This window comes from Muscardinus avellanarius (genome assembly GCF_963383645.1).
Source record: "Muscardinus avellanarius genome assembly, chromosome: 10".
Classification (NCBI taxonomy): Eukaryota; Metazoa; Chordata; class Mammalia; order Rodentia; family Gliridae; genus Muscardinus; species Muscardinus avellanarius.
Genome location: NC_137796.1, coordinates 89,963,866 through 89,982,929, shown reverse-complemented (window position 1 = coordinate 89,982,929; position 19,064 = coordinate 89,963,866). Strand labels below are relative to the sequence as shown.

The following is a 19,064-nucleotide window of genomic DNA, read 5'->3' as shown; positions in this document are numbered from 1 at the left end:
GCAGGCGCACCTGCCAGAGCACTACCCCCTCTCCCTTCCAGCCCTCCAAAGGAGCTGCGGTCCAGCTGGCCCAGGGCTCCCTGAGCCCAGCCAGTTCCCAGGCTGGTAAGCTCGGCCAGCCATTTGTAATTCCAGTGGCCTGGAGAAAGGTCCGGTGAGGGCCCATTGGAAGGTGGGCACGCGGGTCCTGGGGGCTGGCCATTCCCCAAAGGGCAGGGACCCTTTGTCCTCACAGGAGCTTGATCTCAAAGCAGAGACAGTTGAGGCTCTGGCAGTCAGGAAGTTGGCACGCACAGGCACAGTCGCAGAGAGGGCAGCATCGAGGACAGCGCGGGGCCCAGCCCTGAGGGAGGAGAGAGAGGGCAGGGAGGTCGGACCAGAGCCCCAGTTTCCTCCCAGGGGAGAAGAGAACCGAGGGGCTTGGGAAGTTCCATCTGCCCAGTGGAACAGAGGGTAGCATCCACCATTTCTAGAAACTAAATTCCCTGTGCTGTTGAGAAATCAATAGTGAGGCAATGTTCTGAACAACTGAGTTCAGGAGCTGGAAGCCATTACCCTCAAGGGTTCTCTCCTTTCCATGGCAAAGGCAAGGGTCCTGAGGACCAGTAAGCCACTGGGCCTAGGTCTCTGCTAGGATTTGGGTGTTGTAGTGTCCAGCTCAGAGATAGTGCTGCTTCCTCCCTATGGCCTGTGCGCTTGAGAGTCAGTAGACAGAGAAGGCGCACACTCGGTGCTTTCATTTTTCTGTTCATGATGAAAATAATTTGTGGGTGTTATGGACTTCTTTCTTGGCATGAGACCAAACTGCAGGATGTCATTGTTTTGTGTGTAACTGGGGATTGAACCCAGGGACACTGTACCTCTGAGCTACATCCACAGCTCTATTTTTTTTTAAATTTAATTTAATTTTATTTTTTTTGCGGGTTTGGGGATGGAACCCAGAGGCATTCGACCTCCAAGCTACACCCCCTGCCCTAGTTTTTAGTCTTTATTTTGAAACTGGGTCTCACTGAGTTGCAGAGGGCCTCACTGAGTAGCTGAGGCTGTCCGCGAACCGCGATCCTCCAGGTTTCAGCCTCCCAAATGCTGGGATTACAAGCGTGCGCCACCACGCCCGGCTTTTTTTAAATTTTAAAACAGGGTCTAAGTTGCAGAAAGCCTCACTAAATTGCTGAGGCTGAGCCAGGTGTGGTGGCGTACGCTTGTAATCCCTGCGCTTGGGAGGCTGAGACAGGAGGATCGCGCAGGTTCGAAGCCAGCCTCAGCTACTGAGTGAGGCTCTCAGCAACTCAGTGAGACCCTGTTTCCAAATAAAATATAAAATAGGTCTGGGAGTATAGCCCAGAGGTAGAAAAGGCTCTGGGTTCCATCCCTAGTACCACAAAAAAATAAAAAAATAAAAAAATAAATAATAAATTGCTGAGGCTTTCTCAACTTCCCAAGTATTGTGATTACAAGTGTGCACCACCACATCCAACTATCATTCTTTTTTTTTTTTCTTTTGCAGTACTAGGGGTGAACCCCAGGGACATTCTACCTCCAAGCTACACCTCCAGCCTTATTTTTTCTTTATTTTGAAACAGGGTCTCACTGAGTTGCAAAGGGGCTAAGTAACGGAGGCTGTCTGTGAACTGCGATCCTCCTGTCTCAGCCTCCCATATGCTGGGATTACAAGTGTGTGCCACCACACCGGCTAAAGCTATCATTCATTTTTGAGCACTAACTTTGTGCAAGGCACAAACCATATTCATGAATGATTTTTATTAAAAACTCTCTAGTTTTAACAATACCATATTAAAAAAAAAAAAAAAAACCATAAACTAAGGCCAGGCAAGGTGGCACATGCCTATAATCCCAATAGCTTGGAGGCTGAGACAGGAAGATCAGGTTTGAGACCAGCCTCAGCAACTTAGTGACTGTGAGCAACTTGGCAAGATCCTGTTTCCAAATAAAAAATGAAATAGGGCTACTCAGAGGTAGAATGCCTCTAGGTTCAATGCCAAGCACTACAAAAAATAAAAATAAAAGATGGGGGTATACCTTGGGGTAGAATGCCCTGGGTTTTCCCTAGTATAAAAAAACTAAGTTAGAGTTGGATCTCTTTTTAATTACCAGAATCCTGAGTAGTTGGCCTCTTTACAAAAAAAGGAACGGAGGCTCTGAGAAGGGAGTGGCTTGCCCACAGGAATACCATTAGGAGTGGGAGCTAGGCTGGACCGGCGCTGGCCGGCTCGCCCTCAGGCCTGTAATCCAGCTGTCCCCAGTGTCTCCCCAGGGCTAAGAACCTCAGCTTCATCTGGGGCTGCAAGGGCAGGGACAGTTATCTCCTGTTCTCTACTGAGCAAGCCAGAGGACTTGTGCTCAGCAGGTGTGTGAGTACAGAAGACTGTGGAATGAATGGCCCCATCTAAGCACAGCACTTTCCCCTCAAGGCAAAGATGGAAGAGGGCTTCTTTGGCTCTAGGGAATCAGAGAGGCAGTCTCCTGGGGAAAAGGAACATCACGTACTTATGGACAAGAAGGGAGATCTTGGCTTGGGACAGGGATGATTAGCAACTGCCCCAGGCATGGACTGGAGGGAGGCCAAGCGGCTGGGTGGGACACACTGGGGTGGCTGTGTGACAGGAGTTTGGCTCCTTAGGCCAGAAGCAGAACTAGTGACAGTCGCAGTTGCACAGCTCAGTCAGAGACCAGGCCAAGCCAGGAATAGGGGAATGACCTTTTCAACAGCTGAGGTTTCGGGGTGCGGTGTCAGATTGCTAGTGAGATCAGCTGTCACTAGGGGTTCCAGCAAGGGGAGGGGACCTGCCAACTATAGGGAGAGAGGGGTCTGAATTGGGCCCGGCCACTGCCAGCGGAGGGTGAGGGCTAAGAGTGTCTTGTGTTTGATGAGGGTGTGGTTTGGGGGTGTCTCTGGAGAGTTCTAGTTTGGGGATGAAGTCAGCTCTGTGGGTTTTGGAGGACCACACCATTATTCTGTATGTAGAACTAGTGGTAGCTGAGAGGCTCCCTGCCCTTACCTCAGAAAGGAGGTATTAAAAGCATTTCTTGGCTCAGTCTACTGAGGGGTTTAGATCCAGTCATTAATAACTGGCTAATGGATTTCTTGACTCTCACAAGCAGCCATGTGGCTTCTGGGAGGAATCTGCTGGTTAAGTACATTAAACAAGCCAGGCCTGGTGGTGCAAGCTGGGGAGGCTGAGACAGGAGGATCACAGGTTCACAGCCAGCCTCAGCTACTTAATGAGGCCCTTTACAACGTAGCGAGACACTGTTTCAAAATAAGGGATAAAGCACAGGCTGGGGATGTAGCTCAGAGGTAGAATGTGTCTGAGTTCAATCCCTAGTACCCCCCCACACACATGTTAACCCTTATGTATTTCTAGGCTTTTGGATGTTTCCATTCTGAAAAATTTCCTTTAACTGTATGAGGACCAGCCACCATTTTTATTGGTCAGAGCTCAGACCCTAATGTCCATCAGGCCCAGGTTTGAAGATCAGTCTGGTTAATTCATGTTCTGAGCCGCAGTTTCCCCATCTCTGAAACAAATATAGCACCTACTTGGCAGGGTCACTGTCAGTGGGAAGAACTGATCATGACTCGCTGGGGCCTAGTGAGCGCTCCCTCCGCTGAAGGCCATCCTTGTCTTGAGAGTTCCAGTTCTTGTAGTGGTGGCGTTCCCCGCGCCTCTCTTTTCCTTTTTGTGTGGTACTGGGGATTGAACCCAGGGGCATTCTACCTCTAAGCTACACCCCTAGCTCTATTTTATTCTTTATTTTTAAATTGGGTCTCACTAAGTTTAGGAGGGTCTCACCAAGTAGTGGGGACTGTCTGCAAACCTATGATCCTCCTGTCTCAGCCTCCCAAGTACTGGAATTACTAATGTGCACCACCATGCCTGGCTTCTCTCTCTCTCTTTTTCTCCCTCCCTCCCTCCCTCCTTCCCTCCCTCCCTCCCTCCCTCCCTCCCTCTGTCTCTCTCTGTCTCTCTGTCTCTCTCTCTCTTTTGTAGTAGACATTGAACTCAGAGGCATTCTACCTTCAAGCTATACCCCCAGCCTGATTTTATATCTTATTTGGAAACAGGTCTCACTATGTTGAGAGTCTAAGTTACCAAGACTGGCTTTGAACCTGAGATCCTCCTGTCTCAGCCTCCCAATTACTGGGATTATAAATGTGAGCCACCACACCTGGTTTATTTCTTGTTTTGAAACAAGGTCTCACTAAGTTGCAGAGACTGGCTTCAAACCTGAAATCCTGTTTTAGCCAAATACTGGGAGTACAGATGTGCCCAGATTAGCAGTGGTTCTTCACCCTGGTGTGAGTCGAATCATGTGAAAACTTGTTGGAAGGCTGCCAATCACAGTCCCACCCACATCTGCTGAATGAAGGACGCGGAGCCTTTCCGTTTAATCCCCTACCTGCTTCTGATCTCACACAGCTGTGAATGAACCAAGGGTATCACATCTTCCCCACTCTACTGCAAATGCCCACTTCTCTGTCCACCAGCAGAATAAGCCCTGGGAGGCCTGGGGCATTCTCTGGTTTCTGCTGAGCCCCTGGGGTCCAGCATAGAACCCGGACAGTGACTCCAAATACCTGGATAAATATTTAAATGGAGCCGGGCGTGGTGGCGCACGCTTGTAATCCCCGCGCTTGGGAGGCAGAGACAGGAGGATCGCGCAGGTTCGAAGCCAGCCGCGCGTGCTGGCTTAGGAGACCCTGTTTCCAAATGAAAATGTAAAAATAGGTCTGGGAGTGTAGCCCGGAGGTAGAAGGGCTTCCAGGAACCCCAGTACCACCACCACCACCACCAAAAAAAAAAGTATATATATATATATATATATATATATATATATATATATATGTATATTTAAATGGATGAAGGAATTATTAGAACCTCACAACCTGCACAAAGGAAGAAACTCAGGGCCTGCAGTCTGGCTGGCCCAGCTGTGTGACCTGGGGCAAGTCACTCAGCCTCTGTGAGCCTCAGTATCCGCAGCATAAAACAGGCAAGAGCTCAGTAACCTTTATGGCTAATCATTGTTACTATAAGGAACTGGAGAACAGAGGGACTTCAGTGGCCTTTCAGGAAAGACAGCTCAAGGACAGAATGACCCTGCCCCGCCCTTGGCCATTCTAATCCCTGCCTGGCTGGCTCCAGCAGAAGCTGGAGAGACCCAGGTCCTGAAGTCTCCAGGGCAGGAAGTTCCTACAGCCCTCAACTGGCAGAGTTCAGAGTTCCTCCTTGTAGAGGACCTCACCCCAGGCCCTCCTTACAGTGGACCTCACCCCATTCTCCCTCCCAAGGAGGTGATGCTTCCCTGTTCACTTTATGTAGACAAGAATGGAAGGGGCCTGTGTTACAGGCCACAAATCATTTTGTTACTGTTTCCTATAAGATAGGACTTTTTTGTGTGTGTGAGTCTGGGGATGGAACCCAGGGTCATTCGACCTCCGAGCTACACTCCCTGCTCTTTTTTTTTTTTTTATTCTTTATTTTGAAACAGGGTCTCACTAAGTTACAGAGGGCCTCACTAAGTAGCTGAGGCTTTCCGCGAACCACGATCCCCTGGTCTCAGCCTCCAGAGTGCTGGGATTATAAGTGTGCACCACCACGCCCGGCTTGGAATTTTTATATTTAGCACTGGGGGTTGGCCTCAGGGACATTCTGCCTCCGAGCTTCACCCCCAGTCCTAGTCTATTTTTTTTTTTTTTCTGATACAGAATCTCATTAAGTTATGGAGAGCCTTGCTAAATTGCTGAGGCTGGCCGAGAACCTGCGATCCTGTCTCAGCCTGTGATCCTCCTGTCTCAGCCTTCCAAGTACTGGGATTACAGGTGTGTGTCAACATTCCCAGTTTAAGAAAAGAATATTTATTTTCTGTGGTACTGGGGATTGAACCCAGGGGTATTCTAGCTCCGAACTGCACCCTCAGTCCTATTTTATTTTTATGTTGAAACAAGGTCTCATGGAGTTAATGAAAGTCTCACTACTTGCTGAGGCTGTTCTCAAACCTGTGATCCTCCTGTCTCAGCCTCCCAAGTACTGGGATTACAGGTGTGTGTCAACACACCCAGCTTGATAGGAAGTTTTAGAACCCAAGGTCTCCTCTTTTTCTTTTTTGTCAGCAGCAACCCTGGCTGCTGCTGGCTACCCCTGGGGAACCAGAGGTAAATTATTTGAAAGAGGAGAACTTCTTGCCAGGCTTGGTGGTGCATTTGGGAGGCTGAGACAGGAGGATCGGGGTTCATGGACAGCCTCAGCTACTTAGGCCCTTTATAACTCAGTGAGACCCTGCTTCAAAATAAAGATTAAAAAATAGGGCTGGGGGTGTAGCTCTGGAGGTAGAATGCCCCTGGGTTCCATCCCCAGTATTGGAAGAAAAAAAAAGAGAACTCTTTGTCCCATGATTTATTTTGAAACTCAAAACATCTGCCAGGGATTTGCACCAAGAAGTAGTCAGCCTAAGTTATGAATTTTCTGGGGCTTTGTCTTTTATCCTCCTCTTCCCTCCTAGGGAAGGCCACTAGTCCAGGGGCAAGATATGTGCTGTCTATGTCTCTGAACCCAAAATAATTATTGCCTAGGAAGGTGGTGGATCACCGAATATTGTTAAATCCACAAATGCAAAAGTACTTGTCTTCTGTGAGTGAGGCTTCTCCCTGAGGACTCTGTTGCAGCTAGTGCTATGGAGCAATTTCCTAGGCAAGGCTCCACTAGAGAAGCCGCTAAACTTCCCTGAGCCAGTTTGTTCCCCTGCAAAAGGGGCATAATACTTCTCTCTCTAAATGTACAGTCATGGATAGGTGGTCAAGGTGGTTTATTTTTTTGGGGGTCCTAGGGGTTTAGCCCAGAGGCTTCTACCTCTGAGTTATTACCCCAGCTTATACCCCATTTATTACTATATAACTGGGTAATGCCCCAATTATTACTTCATTTTTTATTTGGAACAGGGTCTCGCTAAGTTTCTGAGGTTGGCTGTGGACCTGCGATCCTCCTGTCTCAGCCTTGCAAGTACTGGGATTACAGACGTGGGCCACCACACCCGGCTGATGTCAAAGATGTAAAGGGCAAACGATGACAGTCTGTGTGGTATGATTCCAGTGTGTGCGTGCGTGCGTGCGTGCGTGCGTGCGTGCGTGTGTGTGTCTACTGGGGACAGAACAACATGGGTGTTCTATCTCCAAGCCCTTTTATTTGGAAACAGGGTCTCACTAAGTTGCTGAGAGCCTAAGTTACTGAGGCTGGTTCTGAACCTGCGATCCTCCTGTGTCAGCCTCCCAAGTACTGAGGTTATAGGTGTATGTCCCCCATGCCTGGCTCTATATTGACTCTATTTGTCAAATAATAGTAAGATACAGCAGTAATAGTATTGTTTATTGGTATATTAGGAACATTGGTAAAAAGTAGCAACTTTAGAGAGTTGGTTTATAAAGTGGTTTGTATTCTCTTTGTCTTCCTACATGTGCAATTTGTAAACAATATTTTTGTAATCAGAAAAAATTATAGGTTTTTAAAAATACCCACCTTGTAATCAGTATGTATCAATTAAAATTAAATACCCAGCTGTCAGAGTTGTCAGGGGAAATAATATCAATAAAGTAGCAAAATAGCTGGGCGTGGTGGTGTAGCCTGTCATCCTAGTACTTGGGAGGCTGAGACAAGAGAATTGCTAAGAGGCTGAGATAACCAGACTCAGGTACTTAGCAAGGTCCTCCGCGACTTAGTGAGACCCTGTTTCCAAATAAAACATAAAATAGGGTTGGGGGTGTAACTCAGAGGCAGAATGCCTTTGAGCTCAATCCCCAGCACCACACACACAAAGTGGCACTGTTCTCTGGAACAGAACACTTACTCGATGACATTAGGTGCTCAAAGAGTTATTTTTTTTCTTTTCACTACCATTTTCAGATGTGCTGTGTGCTAAAAAGCCTGCAGTCGAGGGTACAGAATAACTGGGCTCTTCTTCCCCAGAACCCCCCTTAGTCCCCTGGGCCCCTCACTAGCAGCACTAGGCCCAGCAGCAACAAATAGACGCCCATCATCACGCCTTTCTCCAGCTGTCACCCTGTTTTTTTCAGGGAGCTTTCATCACCAGGCATGATCTGGTTTGCTGCTTATGTTTTTCTTGGCTTTTTCCTCATAGCTCAGAACTGGAGCTAAACCTGACGTAGAGGTGGTGCTCAGAAATAGATGTGGTTGGAGACAGAGAACACACAGAGCCCAGGGCTCTGCGGGAGCGGGCTTGGGGAGTAAGAAGGAAACTCACAGCTTCTCTAGGCTGGGGGCAGCAGGCATCCAGGCAGTGGGCCAGGCTGGGCAGAGGGAAGTCGCAGGCTTCCACACAGGTCCAGCAACAGTCTTGGGGATCCGAGGCACCCTGCTTCCTGCAGGGGGAGCTGCAGTCTGTGCAGCAGCCCTGGGCCTAGAAGAGGGCAGGCTCAGGGTCTGGGCTAGGCAGCAGGTAGGGACAGCTGAAACTCAATTTCGGGAAAAGGGCAAGGAAAGGGCTGCCTGGGGGCCAGGAGGAGGGACCGCCTGGTCCCCCAAAGGGGGTAGATGGGGGGACTAACTGGCAAAGGTGTCTCAGGGTAAAAGCCTGCAGATGAGGGGACAGAGTAACTGGCTTTTCTTCCCCAGAACCCTCTCCCCCCCCCCCGCCCCTCACCAGCAGGCAGTGTCTGGTCAGCAGAACTAGGCCCAGCAGCAACAAATAGACGCCCACGGCGATGAAGACGATGGCAGGGATGGGAAGCAGCAGGAGAGGGCTGCTGGCAGAAGCCGGGGCTGGATTCCACGGGCCAGAGGAGGCCTGGACGGCACAGGAGGAGGGTGACAGGAGGTGGGGAGGGGTGGCAGGAGCACAGGACACGGGTGGCTGGGGAGGGGCAACCACCAGGTGGGGGGTCAGCAGGATGACACCCTGACTCACCATCTTGTCCCCCAGCCCCATTCCACCATCATCAAGGACATGCTGGTCACCTAGGAATCTTCTGAGATGTAGTGCTCTTTTCAGAGTGCTTCTCCAAACAGACCTTTCTTTTTTTTAGTACTGAAGATCTCATGGTCGCTCTACCACTGAGCTAGATTCCCAACTCAACTCAATCCCCCTTTTTAATTAATTATTTTGGTGGTACTGGGATAAACCCAGGGGTGTTCTACCTCGGAGCTACTCTCCAGCCCCATTTTTTGTTCTTTCTTTCTTTCTTTTTTTTTTTCTTGCAGTACTGCAGATAGAACCCAGGGGCATTGTACCTCCAAGCTACACCCCCAGCCCTATTTTTAGGCCTTTTATTTAACAGGGTCTCAATGAGTTGCAGAGGGCCTCACTAAGTAGCTGAGGCTGTCTGTGAACTGAGATCCTCTGGTCTCAGCCTCCCAAATGCTAGATTACAAGCGTGCGCCACCACTCCCAGCTCCAGCCCTATTTTATTCTTTTGAAACAGGGCCTCACTAAGTTCCAGAGGGTCTAAGTTCCTGAGGCTGACCTTAACCTGCAATCTTCCTGTCTCAGTCTCTCAAGTACTGGGATTACAAATGTAAGCCACCATGTCCAGCTAGCTAGTGTGTGTGTGTGTGTGTGTGTGTGTGTGTGTGTGTGTGTATACGTGTGGTACTGGGGGTTGAACCCAGGTGCATTCTATCTCTGAGCTACATCCCCAGCAGGCTTCATCTTTATTTTGACACAGGGTCTCACTAGGTTGATGAGAGTCTCACTACTTGCTGAGGCTGTCCTGGAACCTGTGATCCTCCCGTCTCAGCCTCCCAAGCGCTGCGATTACAAGCGTGCGCCACCACATCCCGCTAATTTTTTCTGAGGCAGAGTCTTGCGAAGCTGCCCAGGCTGGCCTCACACTTGCTGTCCTCCTGCCTCAGCCTCCTGAGTTACTGGGATCACAGGCGTGCACCGCCATGCCCGCTGCTGCCTGTCTGGACTCCTCGACCACTACTTTTCGTCCTTCCAACTCGCAGCTTTGTTCCTTTCCACACCCGCTGTGCTGGATACTCCTCCCTTCTTCAGTCATCTGGGCCCCCCACTCAGCGAGAGTCCCCAGCCCGTCCCGGCCCCTTCCCGCCGTCCCCACGCCCCGCCCTCTCTCGCCCCGGGCGCCGCCGGCCCCGCCCCGGCCCCGGCCCCGGCTCCCCGCGGTCCCGGGCACCGGAAGCGCGCCCTGGGTGGGAGTCCGCCCCGGCCCTGCCCTCCCAGAGCTGTCCGAGCGGCGGCGGTCTAAGTTGGGCTAAAAGTCCTCTCCCTGGTCTGGGCTCAGAGGCGTCAAAGTGGGGGTGCGCGGAGGGAGGGGCTGGACTCACGTCCATGGGGCCGGGCGGCGCGGTCACTCCCGGAGCTGCAGAGAGAAGGTCTGGGGCTCAGGGGCCGAGAGGGGCGCTGGACCCGGCCGCCCACTCTCCCCTCCCCACCTCCCGCGTGGGGAAACTGAGGCCGGGGACGGCCTGTGGGTGCAGGGACTCCGGGGCGGCGCCGCCCGCCCGGCCGCCCGCCCTGCGCTCGCCCGTCACCTGCTCCCTCGGGCCGCGGGCAGTTCACAGATTCCGCGCCGCGCTGGGTCCCGTCGGCCGCGGCGCCGGCACCGCCCGGAGCTGCGCGCTGCTTCCCGCTGTTGCCATGGAAACCGGAGCGCCGCGCCTACGGCGGCCGTGGAGACCCAAAAAACGCCTCCCGCCTCGCTTTTCCCGCCAGACCGCGATTTTTTTTTTTTTTTTTTTTAAGAACTGGAGGCTGAACGCAGGCGCATTCTCCTCCGACCTACACTTCCAACCCCTTTTTTTTCTTTATTTTGAAACAGGGTCTCGCCAAGTTTCGAGCGTCTCGCTGTGATACTGAGACTAGCCTCGGACCTGCAATCCCCCTCTCTCAGCCTCCCAAGTACTGGGATTACAGCAGGCGCCATGACGTCCGGCCGGGCCACGCGTTCTTAACCACTGTTCTCCGGGCTTGCCTTCCCGCCTCGACTGCACCAGCATAGCGACCTCTCGTCATCACAGTCTCCAACGTTGGGGGTCTGAGGAGGCGCCCTGGGGCACTACCAAGGGGGGCCTGAACCCCGGCCCACAGCTGCAGCAAGTTGCTGCGTGTCCCCCTCAGTCACAGCGTCACCAGCCCATTTTCTCATCTGTAAACCGAAGCTATCTGTTAATTGTATGGTATTTTCCATATTTTTCCAACTTGGCCTCACTTCTCCACTTTTACTACCCCCCCACACACACACGCCTTCACATCACTGAAAAAATGATCCTATGTCAGATCTTCTTTGCTGCTTTCAACTCTCCAAAGGCTTCTTACTGAGTCCAGATGAAGCCCAAATACTTCAGCAGGCTGTCCACACCCTCTACTCTGAATGCCCTATCTCCCATCTATTTATTCACGACATATCCTGCTAGGTGCTAAGGGCTGCGGTGGGTTCCAGAGCTCTGAGGATAAGACAAATTTTCTGCCCTCAATTTGCTGACATTCTACTTCCTGGAAGAGGGAGTCAGGGAGCACTTGTATAAACAGGTCAGATGTGCGCTTGCTTGATTGGCTCTTTTAAAGCTCTGCATGGGGCCCACTGCAGGACCCTGAGCCAGTGCGCAGGCGCGACTGTGGCTTGGCAGATGCTAGTCCCTCTGCCTAGACCCTCCTTCTCTTTTCTTCCCTTGACAGAGACCTTTCTCACTTCTCAAGCCTGTGCTCAGTGCTGCCTTATGCCACCATCTTCTGGCAGATGTCACTGCTTGGGCTCTCGAGCTCCCTCAGCCCCAGATAGGTGGGACTGTCCAGGTATTAACTTCTACACTTCAGTGCCTGGTTCTCCAGTTAGACTCTGGCTGCTAGGGCCTGGCCTCATTCACCTCCTCAGCCCAAGCTCTAGTGCCTGGCCTGGCCTTGGGGATGCCTGGGCGAACGGTACTCACTGATTCTGGGAACAACTCGAATCCAGCTCTATCCATGAATGAGGTGTCGCTGCTGTTACCCAGGTCTCTAGCTTGCTGGACTTTCAAGGGACTCAGGCTCCTGCTTTCACTCCTAAACTTTTTGGTTCTACACACACACACACACACACACACATACACACACACACACACACACACACACACACCATGGAAAGCTCACTTTATACCTACTGCTGCATCCTGGCATTTCCTCTTGGAACAGCGCCCCTGTATACATGCTTGTTCTCCATCCTGATGCACCTCCTTGCTACAGCTGCTGTCCTTGGGGTTTTCTTTCATCACCAGGCAACCACAGAAATGACCAGGGTCAACATCCCTGGATCCTTCCCACCTTCAATCACACTGAAAGGGTCCTGGTCACTCCTCCTGCCACCCTGAGCCCTCTAGCTGTCCCCAGTGCCGCTACTGTTGATTCTAAAGGAAAGTCTGATTGTCTTCTTGGGGCTGTCTTCTTGTCTGTAGAGTCCCAAGGGCCGGGACAAGACCAGTTCCCACCTCAGCACCGGGAGAGGCCTCTGGTGATGCATATTCCCGCCCTGCCTTCAGCCCCTGCCAGGAGACACGTCAGCCTTGGCAAGGGCTCTGGACGCGTCCAGACTGAGGTGGTCAGACTTGCTGTGGATGGTGTTCCGTTCTTACCATTGGTTCATCCATTATGCAGAAGGTGGACAGTGCGCCAGGCCTGCGAGCCAACAGGACGGGTGATGTGTGCACACCACTTTGCCAGGCCCTCTTGTAGCCATCATGCCCTTTGTGGGGGCAGGGAGACACTGACCTCACAATAGCGGGTGAGCAGTAGACCCCTCCTCCCTGAGGAGAGCTGGAGATGTCAGCCTCCCAGGTGGTCTTGCCGTGACCCTGGAAGAGGGTGCTTCTGATCCTCGTGAGCTGGGTGAGACATCAGAGGTGCAGAGGAGCCCAGAAGAAGAAAGAAGCCTCAGAAGCAGGCTTGGGCTTGGGCCTGGGCAGGTACCTGGCAGTTCTGATTTTGATCTCATATTTTCATCTACTTCCTATGGACATCAGACAATATTGTCTCCTAGAAATTAAGGTTCGCCAGCCTCCTTATTAAGAAAATGAAAGGCCTGTGTTTAGGTAATTCTCTGGGGGAATAAAGAGGCTGCACAGAGCTGAGCATAGAGGCCTCTTCACAGAGCTTATCTTATTTAATCCCCACAGTAGACCTGAGCCCAGAACTGATTATTTCCATTTTATAAATGAAAAGAACTAGCCAGGCATGGTGGTGCACGCTTGTAATCCCCGTGCTTGGGAGGCAGAGACAGAAGGATTGTGCAGGTTCGAAGCCAGCAGCGCTGGCTTAAGAGACCCTGTTTCCAAATTTTAAAAAAAGTATAAAATAGGTCTGGGAGTGTAGCCCGGAAGTAGAAGGGCTTCCAGGAACCCCAGTACCACAAAAATAAATAATAATAATAATAAATCTGGTTGTTTGAATTCTGGTTCTGCCTTGGTGTGGGTGTGGCTTAGTGGTGGTGGTATAACACCTGCCAAGCATGCTCAAAGCAAAACAACAGAGTGTGTGTGTGTGTGTGTGTGTGTGTGTGTGTGTGTGTGTTACTGGGATTGAACCTGGGGGGAAGGGGTTTTACCTCTGAGCTGCACCTTCAGCCCTTTTGTTTGTTTGTTTGTTTGTGTGTGTGGTACTGGGGGTGGAATCCAGGCACTTTTCTACCTCCGGGCTATACTCCCAGACCTATTTTATACTTTATTTGGAAACAGGGTCTCACTAAGTTGCTGAGAGCCTCACTAAGTAGCTGAGGCTGGCTTCGAACCTGTGCGATCCTCTTGTCTCAGTCTCCCAAGTGCTGGGATTACAAGCGTGCGCCACCACGCCTGGCTTGTTTATTTTTGAAATAGGATCTTGCTAAGTTACATGTGCTGGCCTTGAACCTGCGATCTTCCTATTTCAGTCTCCCAAGTACAGGCATTACAGGCATATACCACAGTGTGTAACAAAATAACAACAACAACAACATGTGTGTGTGTACACACACATACTAGGGAATCAAACCCAGGGGCATTCTATCTCTGAGCCACAACTGCAGCCCAATTTTATTTTTTGTGTATACACACACACACACACACACACACACACACATATGTATGTATGTATATATATATATATATATATATTTTTTTTTTTTTTTTTTAGGTCTGGGGATGGAACTCAGAGGCATCCGACCTCCAAGTTATACCCCCTGCCCAATTTTTTATTCTTTATTTTGAAACCGGGTTTCACTGAGTTGCGGAGGGCTTCACTAAATAGCTGAGGCTGTCCGCGAACCACGATCCTCTGCTCTCAGCCTCCCGAATGTTGGGATTACAAGCGTGCACCACCATGCCCAGCTTTTTTTGTTTTGAAACAGGGTCTTGCTATATTACTGAGAGTCTCTACTTGCTGAGGCTATCTTCAGACCTGCAATCCTCCTGTCTCAGCCTCCCATGTACTGGATTACAGGTGTGAGCCACCACAAACGGCCCAAACAATGTTTAATGACTATCACAGTGTGTACATACAAAGGGGCTGTGTGCGACTCCTCTCATTTAATCATCCCAGAAGCACTTTGTGGAGGTTCTGTTATTGTCCTATTTTTAGGTTTAGAGCCCACAGGCCTCCAAGAAACTGAATCCAGTGTACTGGGACTTCTGGTTAGTGAATGGGCAGAATCAGGACCGAGGTCCAGGAAATGAGACTTTGTATACACAACAAAGGCTCAGAGGGCTCTGAAACCTGGCCAAGATCACACAGCCAGCTATGGGAGAAGGGCCCCGACCCTCGTCCTCTGTTTCCATCTTACCTGTTTTCCCCTCAGCTTTTTATGGCTTACTAATAAAGGGTGGGTCTGGAGTTGCTTGGAACTGTACCTAGCCTAGGACAGGTACAAACCAAAGTACTAAATAATAAATGTCCTGGCATCCTGGCCAGGACTCTCCCCGGCGCACGCACGGGTTGGGGAGGGAATCGGACCCTTCTCTCGGTATCAAGTGGGGGATAGGCCACTCTGGCTGCTTATCATTTACTTATTCACAGCCTCTGATGATATCACAGCTGCAGGCCCGTAGGGCTGAGGAGCTGCTTGCTTCGCCCAGGTACAGAGGATGAGCTTAACAGCCTGTGGACAGAGAGGCCTGAAGCAGCAGGAGCAGGAAGGCTCTAGGCCCGGGGTGAACCGGGTGAACCGGTGGCAGATCTGTGAGCATCGCCTGGGGTAAGAGACTCAGCCGGGAGGCTGGCCCAGGGAGGGGAGCAGCGCAGAGGGCAGGGGAGCAGCGCAGAGGGCAGGGGAGCGCAGCCCCACACTGCCCCTCTTCATGGGATGGTGGAGGGTTGCTTTGTGGCTGCGCTCCCAGGCCAGGACTTTCTCCATGGGGATGGCTGGATGCCTCTAGAGCACCAGACTAGGGTGCAGTGTGTGGAGTGCTGCACCAAGAAAGCAAAAATAAGAGCACGCACGCGCGCGCGCGCGCACACACACACACACACACACACACACACACACACACCAGCTATTCTCTTTCCAGTTCTCTTTCAACACTTCTGATGGCTCCAGGAGAAAGTGTCATTTTGCTGCCAGGAGGCCCTTAACACCTTTCTATCTCCTCTTATCTTTCTTTCAACCAGAAGAGAGCAGTAGGTCTCCAGCTCAGGACTTGCAGCAGGGGATACTATCTAGCTAGAATGTTATAACATATGTTTCCATTTTATATACTTTTTGTTACATTGCCTATTTACAAGTGATACTGGTGTTCATTTCCTAGAACGATAAAAAAGTTTCCTTTTAGAGCTCAAGGTTAAGTACAGACTCAGCTAGACATTCTCAGGCAGATGCTGGAATGCCAGCTACTTCGGAGGCTGAGGCTGGAGAAGGATTCCAAGTTAGAAGGCAGCCTTGGCAGCTTAATGAGGCCCTGTCACAAAATAAAATATAAGAAAAGGCTGGGGGTGTAGCTCAGTGGTAGAGTGCCCCTGGATTCAATCCCCAGTACAAAGAAAAAGAAAAAGAAAAGAAGGAAGAGAAGGAGAGAAGGAAATAAAAAAGGAAAAGAAAGCTGAATGTGGTGGCGCAGGCTTGTAATCCCAGCATTCGGGAGGCTGAGACCGGAGGATCATGGTACACGGACAGCCTCAGCTATTTAGTGAGGCCTTTTTCAACTGAGACCCTGTTTCAAAATAAAGAATAAAAAATAGGGCTAGAGGTGGAGCTTGGAGGTAGAATACTCCTGGGTTCCATCCCCAGTATTGTAAAAAAAAAAAAAAAAAAAAAAGAAAGGGACCTGGGCATGGTGGCGCACGCTTGTAACCTCAGCATTCGGGAGGCTGAGACTGGAGGATCATGGTTCGCGGACAGCCTCAGCTACTTAGTGAGGCCCTCTGCAACTCAGTGAGACCCTGTTTCAAAATAAAGAATAAAAAATTGGGCAGGGGATGTAGCTTGGAGGTCAAATACCTCTGGGTTCCATCCCCCAGACTCACACACAAAAAATAAATAAATAAATAAAAAAGAAAAGAAAGAAAGAAAGAAAGGGAGGAAACCCTGGAATTTAGACTACTAGATTCAAATCCCAGCTGAGCCACTACTACCTGTGTGACCTTGGGTGTGGCCTTGGGCAAGTCGCACGACTTCTCTGTGTGTCGATTCCTTCATCAGTTCAGTAAAGGTAATAATGGTATCTGTCTCTTAGGTTATTATAAGGACTACAGTAGATAACACATATAAAGGTCCTACATTGTTCACTGGCATCTATAAATGTTGCATAATATTTGCTAATTATTAGGTCAAGTAAGGCAAAAACTAAAACAAATCATTAACTGTGGTTTGGGGAATAATTATTTAGATTAATTCCATCATTTTGCACAGGAGGAAACAAAGGTTTGGAGAAGATGAGAGGTGGGCTAGAATATTGGTAAGTTTTTTTGATTTCTAATTGAATTATCAGTCATATCAGAAATTAATATAGCCTCTAGGCTGGGCGTAGTGGTGCACACTTGTAATCCTAGTACTTGGGAGGCTGAGACAGGAGGATTGCAGGTTTGTGTCCAGCCTCAGCTACTTAATGAGGCCCTCTGAAACTTAGTGAGACCCTGTTTCAAAATAAAGATTAAAAAATGGGGAGAAAGAGGGAAATTCTCTAATGCACATGATGTACTTTATTATTATTATTTTTTTTTTTTTCTTTTGGTGGTACTGGGGATGGAACCCAGAAGCTTTCTACCTCCGGGCTATACTCCCAGACCTATTTTATATATTTTTTGGAAACAGGGTCTCACTAAGTTGCTGAGAGCCTCACTAAGTAGCTGAGGCTGGCTTTGAACCTGTGCGATCCTCCTCTCTCAGCCTCCCAAGTGCGGGGATTACAAGTGTGCGCCACCACACCCGGCTAGACATGATGTACTCTAACAAACATATCAATGTCAATCCCTAAGCCAACCATGAGAAGGAGGGAGGGAGAGGGAATGGGATGAGAACTGGGTAAGGGCTAATTGGGTGATGTGTGCATATATGTCTCCACCATCTTGCATTCCATTAAGATATATGAATACAATGCACCAGTAAAAATTTTAAAAATTGAAGACCACACACACACACACACACACACACACACACACACACACACACAAATAGGGCTGGAAGTATAGCTCGGAAGTAGAATGCCCTTGGGTTCAATCTTAGGTACTAAAAAAAAAAAAAAGAAAGAAAAGAAAAGAATATATTGTCAAGGCTGGTATATTGTCAAGGCTGGTCTTAAACTTGAGATCCTCCTGTCTCAGCCTCCAAAGTACTAGGATTATAGGCATGTACCACTGTGCCTGGCAATTTTATTCTTTTTTTTTTTTTTTTGAGGGTCTGGGGATGGAACCCAGGGGCATATGACCTCCGAGCTACACCCCCTGCCCTGTTTTTTATTCTTTATTTTGAAACCAGGTCTCACAGAGTTGCAGAGGGCCTCACTAAGTAGCTGAGGCTGTCCACAAACTGCGATCCTCTGGTCTCAGCCTCCCGAATGCTGGGATTACAAGCGTGCGCCACCACGCCTGGCTATTCTCTTTAATATACAAAGCAGCCAGGTGCAGTGGCATATGCCTATAATCTCAGTACCAGGGAGGCTGAGACAGAAGGATCACAGGTTCGAGGCTCGCCTTGGTGACTCAGAGACATTCTGTTTCAAAATAAAATGGAGCCAGGTGTGGTGGTGCACACTTGTAACCCCAGTACTTGGGAGGCTGAGAAAGGAGGATTGCAGGTTTGCAACTAGCCTCAGGTACTTAGCGTGGTCCTCCACAATTTAGTGAGACCCTGTTTCAAAATAAAAAATAGGGCTGGGAGTATAGCTCAGAGGTAGAATGCCCCTGGGTTCAATGCCCCAGTACTGCAAATTTAATAAATGAATGAATGAATGAATGAATAAATAATTAAATAAAATGGGGAACCATGTGTGTTGCCATATACTTGTAATCCCAGTACTTGGGAGGCTGAGACAGGAGGATCCCAGATTTGCAGCCAGCCTTAGCAACTTAGTGAGGCTATCTACAACCTAGTGAGACCCTATTTCCAAATAAAAGAATAAAATAGGTCTGGGGTATAGCTTAGAGGTAAAAAGCCCCTGTGTTCCATCCCCAGATGGCACATGTACACATACACGTGCACACATGCACACACATGTACACACATAGTAAATACATAAATAAAATGGGGATGGGGTGTATCTCAGAGGTAGAATGCCCCTGGGACCAATCCCCAGTTCTACACACACAAATAAATATATTTCTGTGTGGTATATAAACAGATATGCGGTATACCTGAGTTATGAAAATTTCATGAAGTGCAGATTAGGAAAAAATCTTTAAGCCCCTTAGGAGAACAGTAATGGAAAAAAAGTTGAGAAACCACTCCAATCCAAGGTTTCTACTTGGGTCGTTCCACTCTGGTGGGTTGTGAAATCACGAGCAGTATCTGGGGTGGAAAGGATACAGAGACACGGCAGGGCACCGCGGGGAAGGTCAGCTGGGTGAGAAAGTGCGCAGGCCGGGCGTGGCTCCCGCGGCAGCACGCGCTAGGCATGCTCAGGGCTCCTGGGTAGGAGCCC

General features: G+C 49.7%; 1 protein-coding gene across 1 annotated transcript; it reads right to left on the bottom strand.

The window, feature by feature from the left end:
- Positions 1 to 229: 229 nt before the first annotated feature.
- On the bottom strand, positions 230 to 12,239 carry LOC308268803 (uncharacterized protein; the record flags this gene model as incomplete). Its single annotated transcript, XM_080703909.1, has 6 exons — positions 230 to 343; positions 8,278 to 8,433; positions 8,677 to 8,886; positions 10,320 to 10,354; positions 10,527 to 10,653; positions 12,132 to 12,239. The coding sequence occupies 6 exons, from the start codon at positions 12,237 to 12,239 to the stop codon at positions 230 to 232; spliced, it is 750 nt and encodes a 249-aa protein (XP_080560035.1).
- Positions 12,240 to 19,064: the final 6,825 nt, after the last annotated feature.